Genomic DNA, 17,664 nt, shown 5'->3' with positions numbered 1-17,664 from the left:
ACTCGTCTCTGGTTGACAGCATGGAGTTATTCTGCTTTTCTGTGTGAAGGAAGACATAGAAGTAGGAATTATGTAATTAAAGTAGTTAAGATTATTCTTCAGTTTAAGAAAAAATTGCATATAACACATTTGCTCACCCTTTGCAGAAGTGATGAAACAATATCTCCTGCACTTGCCAAGAAGGAGAATCAAAGTTTATAAAGAGAAAAAAACCCATATATAAATCAAAGCTTCTAGAAAGAAGTGGCTCAGGGATTTGGGGCTGGGGGTTGATGTGAATGAGACTCAGTCGTTGTGCAGTGCCAGTTTTGAAATCCAGCCCACTTATATTCTTGTTTGCAATATTGCCCTTTTTTATTTATTGCCCTGTGAGGCATCTCCTCTGAGCTGGAGCATGACACGATCCTGCCCCTGCTCCTGACACTTGTCCTGCTGCAGGAACAAATGGTTGAGCAGTAAAAGACAAGTTTAACCACCAGTTAAGCACCAGTTTGGAGAAACAAACCTATTAGACTGTGTTAGATATTCCTGGTAGAGTAATGGACCGTGGACTGGACAATTCTGGTGATTGGAGAGTTGGGAATCTCAGTGCTGCAGATTCTGACATGCCAAAGCTGGAGCATTTTATCTGGGACCTCAATACACCTGCTGGAAGCTGCAAGGCTTGTTCCACAAATCAATCCATATCACTTACAATGTGGGCATTGGCATGTGCTCAAATTAAATATGTGGCCATTTCCCCATTGCCCCTCTCATTTCTAAATGAATTTATGAAAGCAAAGCTGTGCACCAGAGCACAGGTCACGTTGCTCTGTCCCACCTCTGAGGTCAGGTGCTTTCCCACACCCAGATGTGCTGTCAGAGTTACCCATTTAAACAAGGCCCCTTTGCATGATTTAATACTGACAGCCCTGCACGTCCTCAAAACACACTGCAGAGCTTTTGTTTCCCTCTGGGCCTTGACAAACTAATTGTCTGGGCACTTCATCTGCTGTTACAGTCTGTGTTATGTGATATCTGTGAAATCTGGAACAAAGCACTTCAATTTGTCTGCTGGGTTTTAATCTCTTTCAACAGGTTTAGTATAAATAAATGGCATTTTTATGAGTATCATTGATGCAGAACCACCAGCTGCCAACATTTCAAATTGTTTGAAACTGAGTTTAAAACAAATTAAATCCCCCACCAAACCCATTCAGCTACTCCCAGCTCACTGTGCCTGTGGAGCACCCAGGGACCAGCAGGTTTGGGTCCCAGTTAACCATCATCACTGAGCCTTCACCCTTTGCCTGATCATCTCCAGGCCTGTCACACACCAAACACCAGCAAAAAACAAAAGAACAAACCAAGGGATGGAGGGAAATAACCCCCCCCACTTTGTTGTGAGGCAAATGTGTCCCCTGGTTAGCTGCTTGCATGGCATGGTTCGTGGTGGGACAGAAATAGCCCATCCTGGGGATTCAAGCCTTTGGAAATGGGTAACACCAGGGAAACCTTTGCCAACTGGAAGCACTTCTGGGACTGGCCAAAAGCCAAGAATTTTGTTTTGTAATTTGTTTTGTTCCACTTCAGGGTAAAACCAAGACCTACTGAAATTTTGTGCAAGGAAAACAAAAGAGAATCCAGAGATAGCCCAGACCAGGCAGCAGAGCAGCAGTTACCCCTCCCCTGGGTCCTCTGCATCAGTGTCCTGTCTTGCTGCCTTGCACTCCCTCTGTCCCACTCTGCTCATCCAGAAAGGCTATGAAACCTTCCAAAAATTGCCATCAGACTGATACATTCCTGCAAAATCTTTATATTGCTGACCGTGGTGATTAGAAAGAGAGTAGAAAAATTCCCAAACTGTTCCAGGAACCATTTTATCATCCTTTAGTTACAACCCCCTCAAAAGTGCTGCTTTGTACAGCTCTGAAATCTCTTACACAGTAGTCCATTAATCTGAGTGGAGGCCTTTTTGGTGAGGAGGGTAATGATGGAGCTCCTTGGAACATTTTAGCATCATTCAGGCATAAGAAGTGTCCAAAGAGTAAGTATTAGTGCAATTAAAAAGTTAATTCATTATGGAATGGTTTGGGTTGGAAGGGACCTTACAGCTCATCTTCCACCCGCCCAAGTCGCTCCAAGCCCTGTCCAGTCTGCCCTTGGAACTCCAGGGTGGGGTGGCACCTCCACCCATGCCCAGCACATGTTTCCAGTGGGCAGTTTCTGGTGGCCCAGTCTGGAATGGCCCCTGGAGGAGTGAGAGGAGATGCTCCAGGAAAGGCAAAAGGGAAACTGAACCATCCACTGGTAACAGCTGGAATGGCCAAAGGATCAGAGTGCAGGAGAGGGCCAGAGCCCTTTCCCTAAAGGCTTAAATTAAAGTTCCTCATAAAACAGAGCAGAAAACATTGAGAACAGGGAATTCTGTGAAATTTCTCAGGCAAATTTTTTAAAAGTGCCTGCAGAGAAGACACGATTTCAGGTTCTCTCAGTGAGGAATTAGAAACAGCCAAACACCTTTCTCTGTTCCTTGGTATCAATGTTCTTCCTCCCAAAGAGGAGGGGCAGCCACCTGCTTGAAATTCACACCAAAGCTCGTTCCAAGAGACTTGACAACCTGTCCCAGGTTCCAGCGCGTTTCCAGGGTAAGCTGGAACAGGGCTGAGACCTCTGGGCACAGCCTCGATCCACGGGCAGGGCACAGCCTGGCAGGGAAGGGCATCAATGCACGGGCAGGGCACAGCCTGGCAGGGAAGGGCATCAATGCACGGGCAAGGCACAGCCTGGCAGGGAAGGGCATCAATGCACGGGCAGGGCACAGCCTGGCAGGGAAGGGCACAGATCCATGGACAGGGCACAGCCTGGCAGGGAAGGGCATCAATCCATGGGCAGGGCACAGCCTGGCAGGGAAGGGCATCAATGCACGGGCAGGGCACAGCCTGGCAGGGAAGGGCATCAATCCACGGGCAGGGCACAGCCTGGCAGGGAAGGGCACAGATCCACGGGCAGGGCACAGCCTGGCAGGGAAGGGCACAGATCCACGGGCAGGGCACAGCCTGGCAGGGAAGGGCATCAATCCACGGGCAGGGCACAGCCTGGCAGGGAAGGGCACAGATCCATGGGCAGGGCACAGCCTGGCAGGGAAGGGCACAGATCCATGGACAGGGCACAGCCTGGCAGGGAAGGGCATCAATGCACGGGCAGGGCACAGCCTGACAGGGAAGGGCACAGATCCATGGGCAGGGCACAGCCTGACAGGGAAGGGCATCAATCCATGGGCAGGGCACAGCCTGGCAGGGAAGGGCATCAATCCACGGGCAGGGCACAGCCTGACAGGGAAGGGCACAGATCCACGGGCAGGGCACAGCCTGGCAGGGAAGGGCATCAATGCACGGGCAGGGCACAGCCTGACAGGGAAGGGCATCAATGCATGGGCAGGGCACAGCCTGGCAGGGAAGGGCATCAATGCACGGGCAGGGCACAGCCTGGCAGGGAAGGGCACAGATCCACGGGCAGGGCACAGCCTGGCAGGGAAGGGCATCAATGCACGGGCAGGGCACAGCCTGGCAGGGAAGGGCATCGATCCACTGCCTGAAGTGCCTGACCTCAGGCTGCTTCCTGGCATTGTCCCCAGGACACCTCCAAGTGCCACCCGTTGCTGATCAGTGACAAACAAGCCTTCTGTATATAGAATTATGGAATCACAGGATGGTTTGGGTTGGCAGGGACCTTAAAGCTCATCCAGTGCCACTCCTTGCCATGGGCAGGGACACCTCCCACTATCCCAGGTTTCTCCAAGCCCTGTCCAACCTGGCCTTGGACACTCCCAGGGATCCAGGGGCAGCCACAGCTTCTGTGGACAACACAGAAACCCAAACAAAAAGCAACACCACTTCCCCCAGCCCCAAAATCTTCCATCCAGCCTGCCTCCTGTAACTGCTGGGCATTGTCCCCACCAACACAACAGCTGAATCCCACGGGTAGTGCTACTCATTTGAGCTAATTTTCCCTGCAGGGTCTCCTCAGCAGGCTCTGAGCAGCCCCAGCTCCATCCTGGCTGGTGCAGCACAAACCTGCCAGACACATGAATAATTCAACTCCAGAGAGGGAACTGCCTGTGCCATCTCCATAGTAATAAATGCAGCGATGCCCTTATGCAGCAGATTATATATAAGTATTCCAAATCTCTTTAGAAGATTAGATTTTGTAGAGGTACTAGAGGAGCATTGATTAATAAACACACTTAGAAAACAGTGTGGGAGGTGGGGGTGTTCCCTGCACATGGAATCTCCCCCCACTGCCCAAGCCTTGACACCCTCAGAAGAAGAGAAGCAATAAATGTTCTCCTGTGACTGTCCAGATGTGGAAATGAGGTTAAATTGCAGAGACCACAGACAATCCTTCCTGGCTATCCCTGAGTTTTCCTTCTCTGCTCCCACCCTCCAGTTCCCAAGAGGGAACCCAGCTATTCCTGCAGGCTTTGGAGAGCACAGACCCTCACTGCCCTCAGCAGCCACTGTACATCAGGAAAGCACAGGAACGACTTATCCCGAGTTAAGGGATAAGAAGCTGCCAAGAAATTACTTCTTATGATTAATTTCCACTCAATTTTCTTGATTCACATTTGTGGAATAGCGACCCAATTCAAGCACACACACCAGCCAACACTTCAAACAGCCTGGACCAGAAGTACTTGAGCAGCACAATGTGAAAGAGAAATAGGTTTAAAATAATCCCTGGATGCTTCAATATGCAGAAGGCAGCCCTTGGAGCAGCACCAGTGCCCCTGACCTTGCCCAGCACACCCGGGAGAGCCCAGGAGTCCCAGAGCTGACAGACTGTTACCCTGCCAGTGGCTCACCTGGGTAATCCTCTTTACCCAGCACAGGATAAACAGGGTATTACTGAGGTGTTCCCACAGTTTGTGGGTTTACTCTTTAGTCCATCATCCCTTGTGTGTCCAGGGAAGGGAATGGAGCTGGGGAAGGGTCCTGGAGCACCAGGAGTGGCTGAGGGAGCTCGGGGGGCTCAGCCTGGAGAGAAGGAGGCTCAGGGGGGACCTTCTGGATTCTCTGCAACTCCCTGACAGGAGGGGGAGAAAGAACTGTGTATGTCCCTCCTGCAGGCCCCACATCCTGCAGCATCTCAACCAGCCCCAGCCCAGCTGGGAGCCAGTCCCCAGCCCTGGGTCAGAAAATGCAGATCCTCAGGGACAGCACGTACATGGAGCTGTTCCAAGCTGAGGTGTGCTGTTCTAGTACACAGCACGTTCCAGAGGATGCTGCACTGCAGAGGGGAGATGGAGCAGGTATTCAACATTGTTGCTTTCCTAAGGGTAAGATGGCATGTCCCTCAGGTACCTAGTAAGGTGTTGTGACTCAGTGTGGCAGTGTTTGAGGAAGGCAGCCCAAAGTCTCCAGCATGGCCAGAGTTGTCACTGACCATCAGCATGAAATCTCCCTCCAACACCTGAATTGGAAAATGCTGGAAAGGCAAAAACTCCAAGCAAAAACCTGACCATACACTTCACACTCACACTGAACTGTACCTCAGGCTCTGTCCCCTGCATCTGCAGTGCCACCTCCCCTGTCCAGGTGTCCCCCACCACTGGCCTCGTCCCCACCATCACAGCAGCTCCACAAGAGCCGGCCTCCCTTCCCACTGGGCTTCAATCCTGCTGCCTGTTCCATCCCACAAACACCTGTTAAAGAAACCCAGGGTGTGTACCAGGAGCCAGGCACTGCAGAGCTTCAGACAATGCTCTGTATGAGTCAGCACCAATGCAGCTCCTCACCTGGCAGCTGTGCCTGTCACCAGGGACCTCCAGCCACACAGGAGCTTCAGTCCAACCCTCCCAGGCTGTGTCCCAGTCAGCCCAGTACACAGCTCAAACACACACCAGTTTAAAGGAAAACCAAAACACATTCCAGCTTTTGACTTCCTATTAAAAACTAACAGTAAAACTCATCAGATCTGTCTTCTCCTAGTTTTTTCTGCAGCACTGGATGTGCTCAGATTCTCCTCACATACAATCAGAGCCCTGGCAGGTGGAGTGAGCCCCGGCTGTGCTGCAGAGCTCCACCCCACGCTGTCTGTCAGCCCAGGCAGCACCGACCCCGCACACCTGGCTCCTGTTCCTACACCAGCAATGCAGAACAAGGCACTCCCCTTGGCTGGAATGGGGCAGGGAGCATGGGGCTGAGAAGAAAACCTTACAGAGAGGCAGCAGAGCAGAACCTGGAGGGTGTGAAGTGCTGAAGGGAACCTCAGAGAAGTGTTTTACCCCAGAGAGGAAGCACGTCTGGGTGGCTGATCACTCCTTGGGGCTCTGGATTGCCCAGGGGATCCTAAACCCATGAACAAAGGAGCTCTTTTCCAAGGATGGGAGGGCACTGCCACTTCCTGAGCACTCCAGCTCCTTTCCAAGAGGGCACTGCCACTTCCTGAGCACTCCAGCTCTTTTCCAAGAGGGCACTGCCACTTCCTGAGCACTCCAGCTCCTTTCCAAGAGGGCACTGCCACTTCCTGAGCACTCCAGCTCTTTTCCAAGAGGGCACTGCCACTTCCTGAGCACTCCAGCTCCTTTCCAAGAGGGCACTGCCACTTCCTGACACTCCTCCACTCAGCAGAACAAAGACAAGGAGCACGTGGAGAGGCACAGGCAGAGAGAGCTGCTCAGGACAGAGTTCCTCCCTGAAGGCCCAGATCAGGGACCACGGGGTGAGCTGGGGGACATGGCCGGGGTCACATCCAAGGACAGCCCAGCACTCCCTGCTGTGCCATTCTGGGACCTGGTTCAGAACACAAGAACACACCCAGGCCCCTGTTGAAGCCTCAGCACCTCAGAGTTGCACCAGCACCAGCCTGGACCCCGTGGGCACAACCTGGGGGCACCTGGTCACTGATGGGCAGTCAGAGAACTAAAACACACTGTGGCTTGACTTGAAAACATTCTATTTAATTTATACAAATAACTACTAAATAGAAAAAGTAGATTAAAACAAAATAGTTATTTTTCTGGCAGAGTTTAAATGCATATTATATAGTTTAGAAGAAATAAAATGCATTTTCCCCACAGCATTCATGACCTAAAATTCTAGTCAACTCCTCCACTGCTTTCCTTTCCCAGACCAGTAAGATGCCAGATGCAAGGTCCTGTGGGAAATGGCTATAGATACGTTCCATATTCCAACTGAAAATATGGTACAGACCACACACCTACAAATGTGAAGCACTTAAAATGTGACTATCGAGTTGTAATATGATAATACATAAAACAATTCATGTTTCAGGTTATATTGTGTTACAAAAACATCTGTGTAAGAAATCATGAAAGAGGCCACATAAAAATAAGCTTTAACTTTATGCACTTATTTTACAGTTTAAAAAACTGGCAAGTGCACTAGTAATAAATAATTTGCAAGTTTTGGATAAACGAGAAATTCCTAATGTTCAGCATTATTGTAAACATCAGTACACATGTAAAATGCAGCTAAAGTCTGACAGTTACATTTTCAGTTTACCAAATTCTTTTCCTGTTACTCAGGCATAGATCAATGCAGGATACAGCCAATCGTATTTTTGGCAAGTCATGTCATTAAAATTAACAGTGACAGTGCAAGTAAGGAATGCAAAGAATTCCTAGTGCAATAAAGAAGAGAAGCACAGGCAATATTGCTGATTAAAATTCACCACTTCCACGTGTTCACCCTGGGAGTGATTAGGAGAATTAAAATTAAAAAAAAAAAAAAACTAAAAAAAAAAGAGGAAGGAAAAAAAAAGAAAACAAAGAAAAAAGCTGTTCAAAGCCATTGTTTAATGCCCTGATCTTGTCTTAGGATTTCTCTGTCTTCCTTCAGGCCACGACCTCAGCAACAGCACATCCAGCTGAGTCCTCAGCGCTCGCCCAGGGTGGGTCAGTGCGGCCCCAGCAGGCCCGGGGGGGCCCGGTGTCCCCACAGCTGCCCCCCAGAACTCCGCTCCGAGCAGCCCCGTGGGCACCAGCGCCAGGAACTGCCCGGCCAGAGCCCTCCGGGCCAGCCAGTGCCTTCCTGGCGGGACAGCACCACGAGCAGAGGGTCAACAGTCAGCTTTCAGTTTGTCTAAGGAATTGTCAATTTTGGTCAAAGTCTTTTTGATGCGCAGGGCTGTCAGTCTGGCCGACGGGTTCTGGTACCAGCACTCCTTCATCAGCTTGGCGAGGGACGTCAACGTCTGGAACAGAAACCACAGGGCAGCAGGGTGAGTCCACAGGCAACACGAAGCACTGCTGGGGTCAAGCACCCACAGACAGGTTTTACTGCCTAACTAACACCCCAGAGTTTCCTGCTGCCTATCAAATGCAGAGCTTCTATGTGGTTAAAAGCCCACAAAGTCTGATAACCTGGTTATACCAAGAGCATAACCAGCCCACGGGCTGACTGGAGTGATCAGCCACAGTAACTTTAAACAATGGGAGTTCTGAGATATTTTTGCTAATTAAGAAAACACCCCACAGAATCTCTTTTCAATGAAACCAAGTCCTGCAGACCCACGAAGGCAGCTGAGAAGGTACAGATTTTCTGTCTGTGATTCCATCATGCCCAGCACAAGTTTAACTGCCCAGGCTCCCAGTGGCTGCTGGGGCAGCACAGGGCACAGCTCCACACCCAAACTCTGGAGATGGGCCCTCTGCCCTGGCCAGACCTGCAGGTTCACACTGACCTCCACAGCTGCAGTGGTAAGGACAAAACACCTGGGCAGGCTGCAGAGGCCAGTCTGAAAAATAAACTTCAGCACCAGCCTTTCAAAAAGAACAGCAGCCCCTTATCCTGTAGGCAGGAGAAACCAGCATTCTGTTCTAAATGTGTGTGCTTGCAAGGCCACAGAAAGTCCTGGACTGGCTTCCCTCCCCTGTATTTCCCCTTGGAGGGAGAACAATACCCAGGAAGAGCAGCTGTGAGGGTTATTGCTAAATCCTGCTCCTCAAAGGCCGGTCCGTGACTGGCTCAGACCTGGCAGTCCTCAGTTTGCTCAGTGCTCCCCCAGGCTGGGCCAGCACACCCCAACACCTGTACAGGTGATGCTGCTGGCAAGACCCATCGAGATCATTTCCACTGCAAGTGACAACTGAAAGTAACTGTCCTGACTGTGTCAAAGAACAAAGGTCTTTTTCTGCACAGCCATCCCCCCCAGCACCCACTGACCGGGTCTGAGAACCATCTGTTGGGAATGTTGGGCCTCTGCTGATCCACACAGACCACCTTCCTCATGTCTTCAAAACTGGGATCGTTGGGAACCAAGTCATAAAAGGGTGGTTTGTAGTCTTCCACAATACCTGGTGAGACACAAACAGGCATTACTGAATGACTGTGTCAGTAAACAGCATTTTCACAGGGACAGAGGGAACACAGGACTGACCTGTCTAAGAGGCACAAAAGTCCTTTAGAAGTCAATCCCACAGTGTCACACTGAACAACAGAACAGCACTTACTGCAGCAGGGACAGCTTTTTCTACCCAAAATGTTAATTAATTGGCTCATATTACAAGTCCACAAAGGAAGAGCTATACACACTTTGCAGATGCTGGAGCTGAAAGGATGAAAAGTAAATCCCTTGCCAAAGGGCTGGTTTTTGTAACACACAGAGCCTTCCTGCCCACCACAAACTGGGATTTCTACCAGCAAATGGAAAATGCAAGGTTAGCACTGGTTTTTACCAGGCTCACCACACACTTTGGTGCTTTTGTGATTCCTGGAAGAGTCTGATAAGGATGTGGGCATTCACATACCCTTGTTTGGGTTGGGAGGAACCTTAAAGCTCATCTCACTCCACACCCCTGCCATGGGCAGGGACACCTTCCACTAGGCAAAGCTACTGCAAGCCCTGTCCAGCCTGGCCCTTAACCCAGCAACCTGCCATTCCCTGGGCATCAGCACTGACAGTGGAGTCTGTGTGTGTGCTCCTCCTTAACCCAGCAACCTGCCATTCCCTGGGCATCAGCACTGACAGTGGAGTCTGTGTGTGTGCTCCTCCTTAACCCAGCAACCTGCCATTCCCTGGGCATCAGCACTGACAGTGGAGTCTGTGTGTGTGCTCCTCCTTAACCCAGCAACCTGCCATTCCCTGGGCATCAGCACTGACAGTGGAGTCTGTGTGTGCCCCTCCTGCAGCCGCTCACGGAACGCTGCCAGGCTGGAGCCCCCCTGCCCACTGCAGCTCTGCTTCCTCACTGCATCAGCCTCACAAACCATCCACAGGGAGCACAACTTCCTCAGGAAGCCAATCTTCACACTGGTGTTCAAAGACAGACATCTGGGTCAGCAGCTTGGGAAAACCCGGAGCTACTGAGGCCCTGTGGGTCCAGCGGGGACATCAAACGGTGCTGCCAACAGTGGGCACAGCACACGGAGAGCTGGAGGCTGGCCCAGAGTCAGACACCAAACCCAGGAGCATCCCTGCTCCTCTGGATAGACTGAAGCTGAAAAGAGGTTCTCAGTCTTTGTAACGGCAAAGTTTTGAGGTTTAGTTTGTTGTTCTATTGGAGATGAAGATCAAAATACCACAGATATACCCTCGGATATGCTGTAAAAATCTGCCAATCCATGTCTGCGATGACTAGTCAAAACCAGAAACAGTCTTCAGGAAGTTGCAAGTGCCTTGGAAAACAGTAGGACACTTTGGAGACCTGGCTACCCAAGCAAGTTCCCACCAGCAGTACAGGCAGCCAGCAGGGTTTGCCCAGTGCCATTTGATGCAGGATAAATTCCATTATCTGCTGCATACAGCAGCACCATCCACCCCCTCCTCTGAGCAATTCCAAATTGCATTCACCAAACATCACCTACTGGGCTGAATTCTTGTCTTCACCCTTCTCCTGTCTCCCTCAGAACATAGTTCCCTGTGAGACCTCACAAACACAACTCCCTGTGTGCCCCTGCTGCCCACACCTGTCCTTCAGGTAAAGCTGGAGCTTCTCACGAGTCCAACGACCCAACTCCAGCTCTGAACACGCTCCCAGGGCCATGAGGCTATTACTGATGAACTTTATCACTGCACAGAGAGTCTGGCTCTAATTCACTATTTTCCTGTGGTCTTTCCCAAGCACAGGGCACATAACTGGCTGTTACAGATAAGACGTGCAGTACTAAACACGAAGGAAGCGGGTCTGGCCTTTACTCCAATAGTGCCTCTGGAGTGTTCTGAGCTACCACAGCTGAGCATCCCGGGCCCCTGGGACCCCCCAGCTCCAGAGCAGCTGCTGGAGGTGCCAGCGAGCCACTCAACCTCTGGCCCACAGCACTGTGCCCTCACAGTGTCACCAACCCGTGACACTCTCCTTGCCTGCTGTCCTGGGAGCTGCTGGCTCAGGGAGACCCTGGTCCTCCAGCACAACCCGCAGTCTGGGCTTCCTGCACAGCTTTAGGGTGACTTCTGTCATTTATAACACACTGCACTGCTCTTCCCCAGGGCTGCTGGCATCGTGCTCTCAAGCCAACTACAACTCACACCTTCCCTCCCCACCACAGGAGGGTCACCTCTGGCACAGGAATTCATCAACCCCTGTCCAGCCACCACATCAATTTATGGCAACTGATACATGAAAGTGCTCACACACTGCCAAGATACAGTGCAGGACATAAAACTGCACTGAGAACAGCAAAGTTCCAGCTGGAATTCTCCAGGCACTCACACTGATGTGATGCAACCCAGTACCAAACATTGCACAATGCAACCAGCAAGTCTTCAAACTGCCTACGACACACCTGTACCAACAAACATCCTCAGAAACACCAGTGCCACACATTCACCTCCTTTCCTCCTTCCTCTAACTAGCCACACACACCTTCACCAGAGTTGGACTTGGTGGGAATAGATCAGACACAGAGTAAACAAACTGTGTGACAATCTGCAATTTTCTCATATTTGAAGATGTGGCCATGAAGAAACCACCCCTGCCAGGTCTGCAGACACACCTGAAGGGCATCGTCTGCCTCCTCCAGCCCACTGAGGTCCAGAGAGCACAACCTGAGATGTAGAAGTCAGAGGGGACTTCTGAATTGAGCAGGAATCACACCAGCAGACACCCATCTGGAAGGTTCCTAAATTCAGCCACCCTTGCCAAGAGAGAGAAGCAGCCCTGCACTTCAGACAGGATGGCAGGGACACCCTTCCCAAGCAGAACTGCACTTGGAGCAAGTCCTGCCTTGGGAATGCACTGAACTTGGTGAAGCAAGAGCAGACCTGAATTTTGACCAGTTCTGCACTTCCTACATAACTTCCTCCTGTTTCCTAAGGTTTGTCATGAGAAATACCCACCTGCAAGTATTCACTATGGCTTAATGACACATGGAAAAAGAGCAGAGACCTAATGATCTAAAATTTTGACTATTTGGTATGAATTATGTTTCAGCAGGGTTTAGAATGAGCAGGCAACCCTTTCTTCTCTGCCTTAACAGAAATGACAACAAGATTTGGCCACTGTACCCAACACACCAACAGCTTCCTCCTGGTACAGGACCCAACTGCTGTGGAGGCCCTGCACGTTCCTGTGTGTTTTGGTGGCAGGTGCTTTGCCATTCCCTCAGCCCTGCTGGGCCAGGGAGAGCCCCAGGCACTCACCGTTGCTAACCATGCGCCTGGCCACCTCCCAGAGCACCAGCCCAAAGGCCCAGATGTCCACCCTCTTGTAGGAGTCAAAGCAGTCCGCCTGGATGGTCTCGTCCAGCACCTCCGGGGCCATGTAGCGCTTGGTGCCCACGCGGGGGTTGTTCCCCACATCCAGCTGGTTTGTGCTTTGGGAATGCATCACTGCAAGGCCTGAAGGACAGAGAGAGAGAGTCACAGCTCAGTCCCCTTTCGGCTGTGGCAGCACACGCTTAAAGGTCCCCGTGAGCAGGGCTGGTTCTGAAGGAGAAGGGGCCGAGGGGCCAACTGTCCAAAGCTCCAAACCCGCCTCCAACACAGCCCTGAGGCTGCAGACTGGCCCATTATCTCCTCAGGGATCACCATTAAGCATTTTATTGCACAGTTGCAAAACACTGTCGTGAAGTGTTTTGCAGCCACTGGATGTCCCCAGCACTCTGGGCACGGACAGGCAGAGGCCAAACAGCTGCTGCTCGGGAGAAAACAATTTTACACAGCACTGAAATTTATTTATAGACCTTTTGGGTAGGTGGATACATCTGAACTGTGGGGAAGGGAGAAGAAAAACACTGCATGGAGGATACACACAAGTTAAAAAAATAAAGCTGGAAAACAAAAAAACATCGTATTTGCAGTTGCTTGAAAAATAAACATCCTCAAGCAGATCTAAAATGACTCAGACAAAACCACTCTACCTGGTTTCTACTAATTACTAAACATTTAAGCAGAGAACATTATGTGAGGGACTAAATTACTGTAAATTTGGAAACACACAGAGCACTCATTTGGCCCTGGTAAACAGAGAGCACCACAAATTGAGCTGCAGTGGGTGCATGGCAGAGCCAAGCGACAGAGAGGGCAGCGCAAACTCTCCCTAATTTCCTCAACAAATCTTGCAAGAATAACATACACTAGTTACATTTAACAGGAGTTTATTTTAGGTGAACCTTAAAAAGCTTTTTACCTCAGTCCCACAGACATTAAGCTAGCACCAGACCATTCATTTACTTTTCTTTCCAAAGAGCAGTCTGTACTTCAACATCACAAAAATCTGAAAAACACTTTCCTACAATCTACATGCACTTTAAGAAATTTCAAACTGCTAAGAAAATGCTTATGGCACCTCTGGAAAGATCACAGAATGGTTCAGGTTGGAAGGGACATCAGAGTTCATCCCATCCCACCCCTGCCATGGGCAGGGACACCTCCCACCAGCCCAGGTGGCTCCAAGCCCTGTCCAGCCTGGCCTTGGACACTCCCAGGGATCCAGGAGCAGCCTCAGCTTCTCTGCCCAACCTGTGCCAGGGCCTGCCCACCCTCACTGTAAAACACTCCCTCTAACTAATCTAAATCAACACTCCTTTAGTGTCAAACCACCACCCCTTGGCCCATTGCAACAGGCCCCGCTAAACAGTCTGTCCCCACCTTCCTTATGGACACTTTGGGTGCCACCTCCTGCCCCCAGACTGCTGAGATGATTCCCCAGACAGCCTGCTCCCAGACCCAAGTGGTTTTGTCAGATGTTGACACACACATTTACACATGTATGTACTTGTGTAAATTCACATTAAATTCCACTATACAGTAAGTATGGATTGTAGTATTTTTTTGAAAAAATCTTGCAACTGCAAACAAAGGTTAGAAACCACATTTCCTGGCAAACTCCAAAGACATCAAGACTTTGGAGAAGACTTTGATAAAAAACATAATACTCCATCCAAACTGGGCAAAACAGATTCCATAGGCTGACTGGTCAAAGGTTTACAGCTGAGGGAGGCAAGTCAGCATCCCACAGACTGCACAGCAAGGACGTGGTGCAATGAGGCCAGAGGCCAGAGTGTTGTAACCAGGTCCCCATCACGGAGACATCTGAGCTGTTTGGGAGTTGGGAAGCAGATCCTGCTCCACTTCAGCATCAGCTGCCCCCGGGGGCTCAATGCACACAGAACTTGTGCCTGGCAGAAAAGCTCTTGCTTTAAGATATCAGCTCTTAAAAAGAAAAGAAGCATGTTGGGCTTACAAGACACAAACCCTTTCAGCACAGTGGAGTATTTCTGCTTTCCCACAGCATTACATGCTGTTCCATGGAGTTGCTCAACTCAGACACATCCCCAGGCACGTGTGGTGCTTAATGACACCCATCCCTGGACTTTGTCACACAGATTCTGCTCAGCCAGGGCACACCTGAGCCAGGCAGTGCTGTCACTGCAGCTCTGGATCCTGGGGCTGCCACGGGCCAGAGCAGCTCCCAGCTCCAGATCCTGGGGCTGAGGACACCAGAGAAGGGAAAAAAGACAAAGCCTCACAATAAAAAGGGCATGAATACATGTAGAAACAACAAATCCTTTGGTGACTTCTCCTTACAGAGGAGAAACATGGGAAGAATATGTCAGACACATGCCTGAGGAGTTCACATTTAAAAAAATACCTCTTTTACCACTATATAAACTAACTGGGAAGTGTTTACTGCTGCGTTGTCTTGGAAAATCTCTCAAACATCTGAAGCCTCTACATAAATGGTGTAGTAGATTTCACTTTACCAGTGTGATGTCAATCAATGCCAGGATGTGCTGCCCCCTCAGTGTGAGCTACAAATTGATTTAAGAGCCAGTCTCTGAACCTCTGTATTTTCTACTTACTGCTCTATCTGTTACTTACAAATCTCTCTGCAAATTTCTACAGGCTCAGGCGTGTGGTTTTCATGTTTTCCCAGTATGTCTCTCAAATCCTTCAGGCACAAGTGATAGAAACTATGCAGTAGAATTATTATTAAAAAAAATTCCCATCTCCTGACACAATTTTTGTCTCACCAATAGCTCCCTAACACTGTTGTACCACTATTTACTCTCTTGTCCTCAGAGAAAAGAAGAAAAACCTATTGTCAGACATGCCTCCAAGGTGTGAATGAGCTATGCTGCAGCAACTGCTCCTCAGCGCTGTGCCAGCTTAAATTCCAAACCCACAGGTTCCAGGGAACCACTTCTGGGCTCAGAGTGACCTGGCAGGACTCAAGCTGGACAGAGATCTGGCACTGGGACAGTGAGTGCATGGCTCAGACTGCCTGTGGGATAACACATAATAGTTCAGAAGTCAGTCGAACCCTAATCACTGAGTCTTTCTGGGACCCCGGGATGGAATTTAACAACCGAAATCCAAGGAAATGTCCCCAGATGCGTAGTTGGGCTGCAGGCGCCATCTGGCGGCTGCCGCGGGCACTGCGGGGAGCGCCGGCCACGGTAAGGGCAGTGCAGGGGGTACTCCAGGGTTACCCCAGCGGATACTGCAGGGGGTACTGTAGGGTTACTACGAGGATACTGCAGGGTTACTACGGGGGCACTGCAGGGTTACCCCAGGGGGTGCTGCAGGGGGTACTGCAGCGGGTACCACAGGGTTACTCCAGGGATACTCCAAGGGTACTGCAGGGTAACTCTAGGGGGGACACTGCAGGGTTACTCCAGGGTTACTCCAAGGGGTACTGCAGGGTTACTCCGGGGGTACTCCGAGAGTCCTGCAGGGTTACTCCAGGGGGCACCGCAGGGTTACTCCAGGGGTTCTGCCTCTGGAGCCACCCAACCACGCGAGCTGTGTAGGCGGCGCGGTGCTGCACTCACCCGGCGCGGTGCTGCACTCACCCGGCGCGGTGCTGCACTCACCCGGCGCGGTGCTGCACTCACCCGGCAGTGCTGCACTCACCCGGCAGTGCTGCACTCACCCGGCGCGGCGCTGCACTCACCCGGCGCGGCGCTGCACTCACCCGGCGCGGCGCTGCACTCACCCGGCGCGGCGCTGCACTCACCCGGCGCGGCGCTGCACTCACCCGGCGCGGCGCTGCACTCACCCGGCGCGGCGCTGCACTCACCCGGCGCGGCGCTGCACTCACCCGGCGCGGCGCTGCACTCACCCGGCGCGGCGCTGCACTCACCCAGCAGTGCTGCACTCACCCGGCAGTGCTGCACTCACCCGGCAGTGCTGCACTCACCCGGCGCGGTACTGCACTCACCCGGCGCGGTACTGCACTCACCCAGGTCGGCGATGCAGCACTGCCCGTTCTTCTTGACGAGGATGTTCTTGCTCTTGAGGTCTCGGTGGGAGATGGCGGGCTTGCCCTGCGTGCCGAAGATCTCGATGTGCAGGTGTGCCAGCCCGCTGGCGATGGACAGCACGATGCGCAGGCAGCTCACCGTGTCCAACGTGGTCAGCTGCAGGTAGTCATACAGGGACCCCATCTCGTGGTAGTGGGTGATCAGCCACAGCTGCGTGCTGGAGTTCCTGGAAGTCATGTCAGAGGCAATGAAACCTAGAGCGAGAGGAGAACGAAGGAGAAATAAGAAAAAGTGAGACAGCTCCTTCAAGACTCACCCAAGAAAAGAGTCAGTATTGGGGCCCCTGTTGCAATGTAAAATTCTGTTTAATTATGACTTTTCCACAACTGCACTGCAGACAACTGCAGGTACCACTGTGATGAAAACAGAGCTGACAGACTCCAGAACTCAAACTCAAGTCTATTCACAAGAACACGTTAGTGTATTTGTCAGTCACACCAAACAACTTGTTAGGACCACATACTTTAAAAAAATGTTTATTTCTGTTTTTTGCTTCTTTTTAAAGGACTTGGGGGTGAAGAAGTTCCCAGTCAAAAAGAAAGACCCCAAGGTTAAAGCACATCTGCTGGTGCCCACTTGAGAGGATCACGCTGGAAAGCAGCAACACCTCAAAGACCAAGCCACGAGCAACCCTTTCCATTTTTAGGGCCCATGGGCAGTCAGTGCAGGCTGCTGAGAACAGGGTTAGGTGTGCAGCCCAAACACAATGATCCTCTGTGAAGAACAGAGGAAATTTTCTGTTCAAAACTCATGAACCTCAAGAACTGCCTTCAAAAATGTGGTGTCTTGAAACTGAACCCTAAATTCAGGGGTATCTCCCTTCCTGTCACCTCTGCATTGGTTCTGTACCAGCACAGTGACCTCAAAGGCTTTAGCTGGAACAGCATAAGTTTTATGCCTGAGTCAAAGGCACAAACCATGTTTATTAAAAGCTCACATACAACATTTGTCAGAA

General features: G+C 50.9%; 1 protein-coding gene across 5 annotated transcripts in view; it reads right to left on the bottom strand.

Annotated features, from left to right (window-relative positions):
• Positions 1-6,919: 6,919 nt before the first annotated feature.
• ACVR1 (activin A receptor type 1) overlaps positions 6,920-17,664 on the bottom strand; it is a 54,705-nt gene continuing 43,960 nt past the window's right edge. For all 5 annotated transcript variants that reach the window (XM_071562757.1, XM_071562753.1, XM_071562756.1 and 2 more), the window contains 4 exons: positions 16,628-16,903; positions 12,583-12,780; positions 9,168-9,298; positions 6,920-8,196 (listed from right to left, as the gene is read on the bottom strand). In XM_071562757.1, the coding sequence (XP_071418858.1) occupies positions 8,062-8,196; positions 9,168-9,298; positions 12,583-12,780; positions 16,628-16,903 (740 nt within the window). In that variant the 3' untranslated portion in view covers positions 6,920-8,061. The remainder of the gene's footprint in view (positions 8,197-9,167; positions 9,299-12,582; positions 12,781-16,627; positions 16,904-17,664) is intronic.

The sequence above is a fragment of the Pithys albifrons genome, chromosome 8 (genome assembly GCF_047495875.1).
Source record: "Pithys albifrons albifrons isolate INPA30051 chromosome 8, PitAlb_v1, whole genome shotgun sequence".
In the NCBI taxonomy this organism is placed as follows: Eukaryota; Metazoa; Chordata; class Aves; order Passeriformes; family Thamnophilidae; genus Pithys; species Pithys albifrons.
This window is presented reverse-complemented; position numbering and strand designations above follow the sequence as displayed.